Genomic DNA, 1,767 nt, shown 5'->3' with positions numbered 1-1,767 from the left:
GGGAGAAGCAGGCAGGGAGAGAGGCATGGAGGACCCACTGGCATCACCCATCAGTGGCCACCGCCCTCGCCCATCACCCATCTGTCCGTGCATCCCTTCCTGCAGCGCTCCTGCAATGCACACATGTGCAAAGCCCTGGGAAGGAGGTGCCATCCCTGCCTTTAACACACTGGGTCTAGCAGTTGGAAAAAGATTTCCCTTTGATCTCATTGTGAAGCCAGTGAACCCAGGCTCAGCATCCCTCATCCCCTGGCTCCCCACTTTCTGCCCCAGGGTTCCACCTTTCTAGACTGACTTTTGAGGGATGCATGGCACCATCTGAGCGCCAGCACCTCCTGTGCTGTCTGACTCCGCAGCCTGACCCTCCCCCATTCCACCTGCCCGTTTCCCGGCCCATTCCCTCTGCCTTCCCATCCAGAGGCCATCCAGCAGCACCGCCGGAACCTGGCCGAGTGGTTCAGCCGGCTGCCCCGGGAAGAGCGCCAGTTCGGCCCGACCTTCGCACTAGACACGGTGCATGTGGACCCCGTGGTCCGTGAGAGTGCCCCCGATGAGCTGCTTCGCCCGCCTTCGGAGCTTCGTTCCCCTTCACAGACACCCCCGGCCATGCGCCCCCCCCTGGCCCTGTCTCAGCTCTTTGACCCGGACGCCTGTGGGTGCCAGGTGCAGACGGTGGTCCTGTATGGCACCGTGGGCACCGGCAAGAGCACACTGGTGCGCAAGATGGTGCTGGACTGGTGCTACGGGCGGCTGCCAGCCTTCGAGCTGCTCATTCCCTTCTCCTGTGAGGACCTGTCGTCCCTGGGCCTGGCCCGGGCCTCCTTGTGCCAGCTGGTGGCCCGGCGCTACACGGCCCTGAAGGAGGTTCTGCCCCTGATGGCCGCAGCGGGCTCTCGCCTGCTGTTTGTGCTCCATGGCTTGGAGCGGCTCAACCTGGACTTCCGGCTGGCAGGCACGGGGCTGTGCAGTGACCCCCAAGAGCCAGCGGCGCCGGCTGCCATCCTCGTCAATCTGCTGCGCAAATACATGCTGCCCGAGGTGGGTGCCCTCCTGCCTGCCTCTCCATCCCTGATTTGCCACCTACGAGTTTTTGTGTCTTAGGCCTGCATTGTTAAAATATATATTTTTATTGATTTCATAGAGGGAGAGAGAGAGAGAAACATCAGTGATGAGAGAATCATTGATCGGCTTCCTCCTGCACAGCCTACACTGGGGGCCAAGCCCACAACCCGGGCCTGTGCCCTGACCGGGAATCCAACCGTGACCTCCTGGTTCATAGGTCGATGCTCAACCCCTAAGCCACATCAGCCAGGCTAGGCTTGCATATTGATTGGGGGGAGAGGCCCTGGGCGAGTTCACATCCTGGCCCCACCACTTCCCAGCTGTGTGTCTTTGAACAAGTCACCAACTTGCCACGCTTCTTTCTGTTTTTTCTTCTTGAGTTGTGCTGATGGAAGCGGCACTAACTCCATACGCTGTGCGCACAGTGCGCGGACTCCTAGTAGGTGCACGGTCATGGTTAGTTATCCTCATTACAGTCGTCGTCATTACCACCCTGGGACACTCGGTCCTCAGGCGCTCCCGGGGTATAAGGGCTCTCTGACCCTCGCCTCTGCTCTTCCAGGCCAGCATCCTGGTGACCACCCGGCCCTCTGCCGTGGGCTGCATCCCCAGCAAGTACGTGGGCCGCTACGGCGAGATCTGCGGCTTCTCCGACACCAACCTGCAGAAGCTCTACTTCCAGCTGCGCCTCCACCGGACTGCGGG

At 61.0% G+C, this 1,767-nt stretch overlaps 1 protein-coding gene across 1 annotated transcript in view; it reads left to right on the top strand.

The window, feature by feature from the left end:
- NLRX1 (NLR family member X1) overlaps window positions 1-1,767 on the top strand; it is a 29,101-nt gene that overhangs the window by 16,725 nt on the left and 10,609 nt on the right. Inside the window, exons 5-6 of the mRNA XM_014539891.1 lie at window positions 419-1,038; window positions 1,625-1,762. Of these exons, the coding sequence (XP_014395377.1) occupies window positions 419-1,038; window positions 1,625-1,762 (758 nt within the window). The remainder of the gene's footprint in view (window positions 1-418; window positions 1,039-1,624; window positions 1,763-1,767) is intronic.

Source organism: Myotis brandtii, unplaced genomic scaffold (assembly GCF_000412655.1).
Source record: "Myotis brandtii unplaced genomic scaffold, ASM41265v1 scaffold105, whole genome shotgun sequence".
NCBI classification, from domain to species: Eukaryota; Metazoa; Chordata; class Mammalia; order Chiroptera; family Vespertilionidae; genus Myotis; species Myotis brandtii.
The sequence above is the reverse complement of the archived record's forward strand: the minus strand, read 5'-3'. Positions and strand labels throughout refer to the sequence as shown.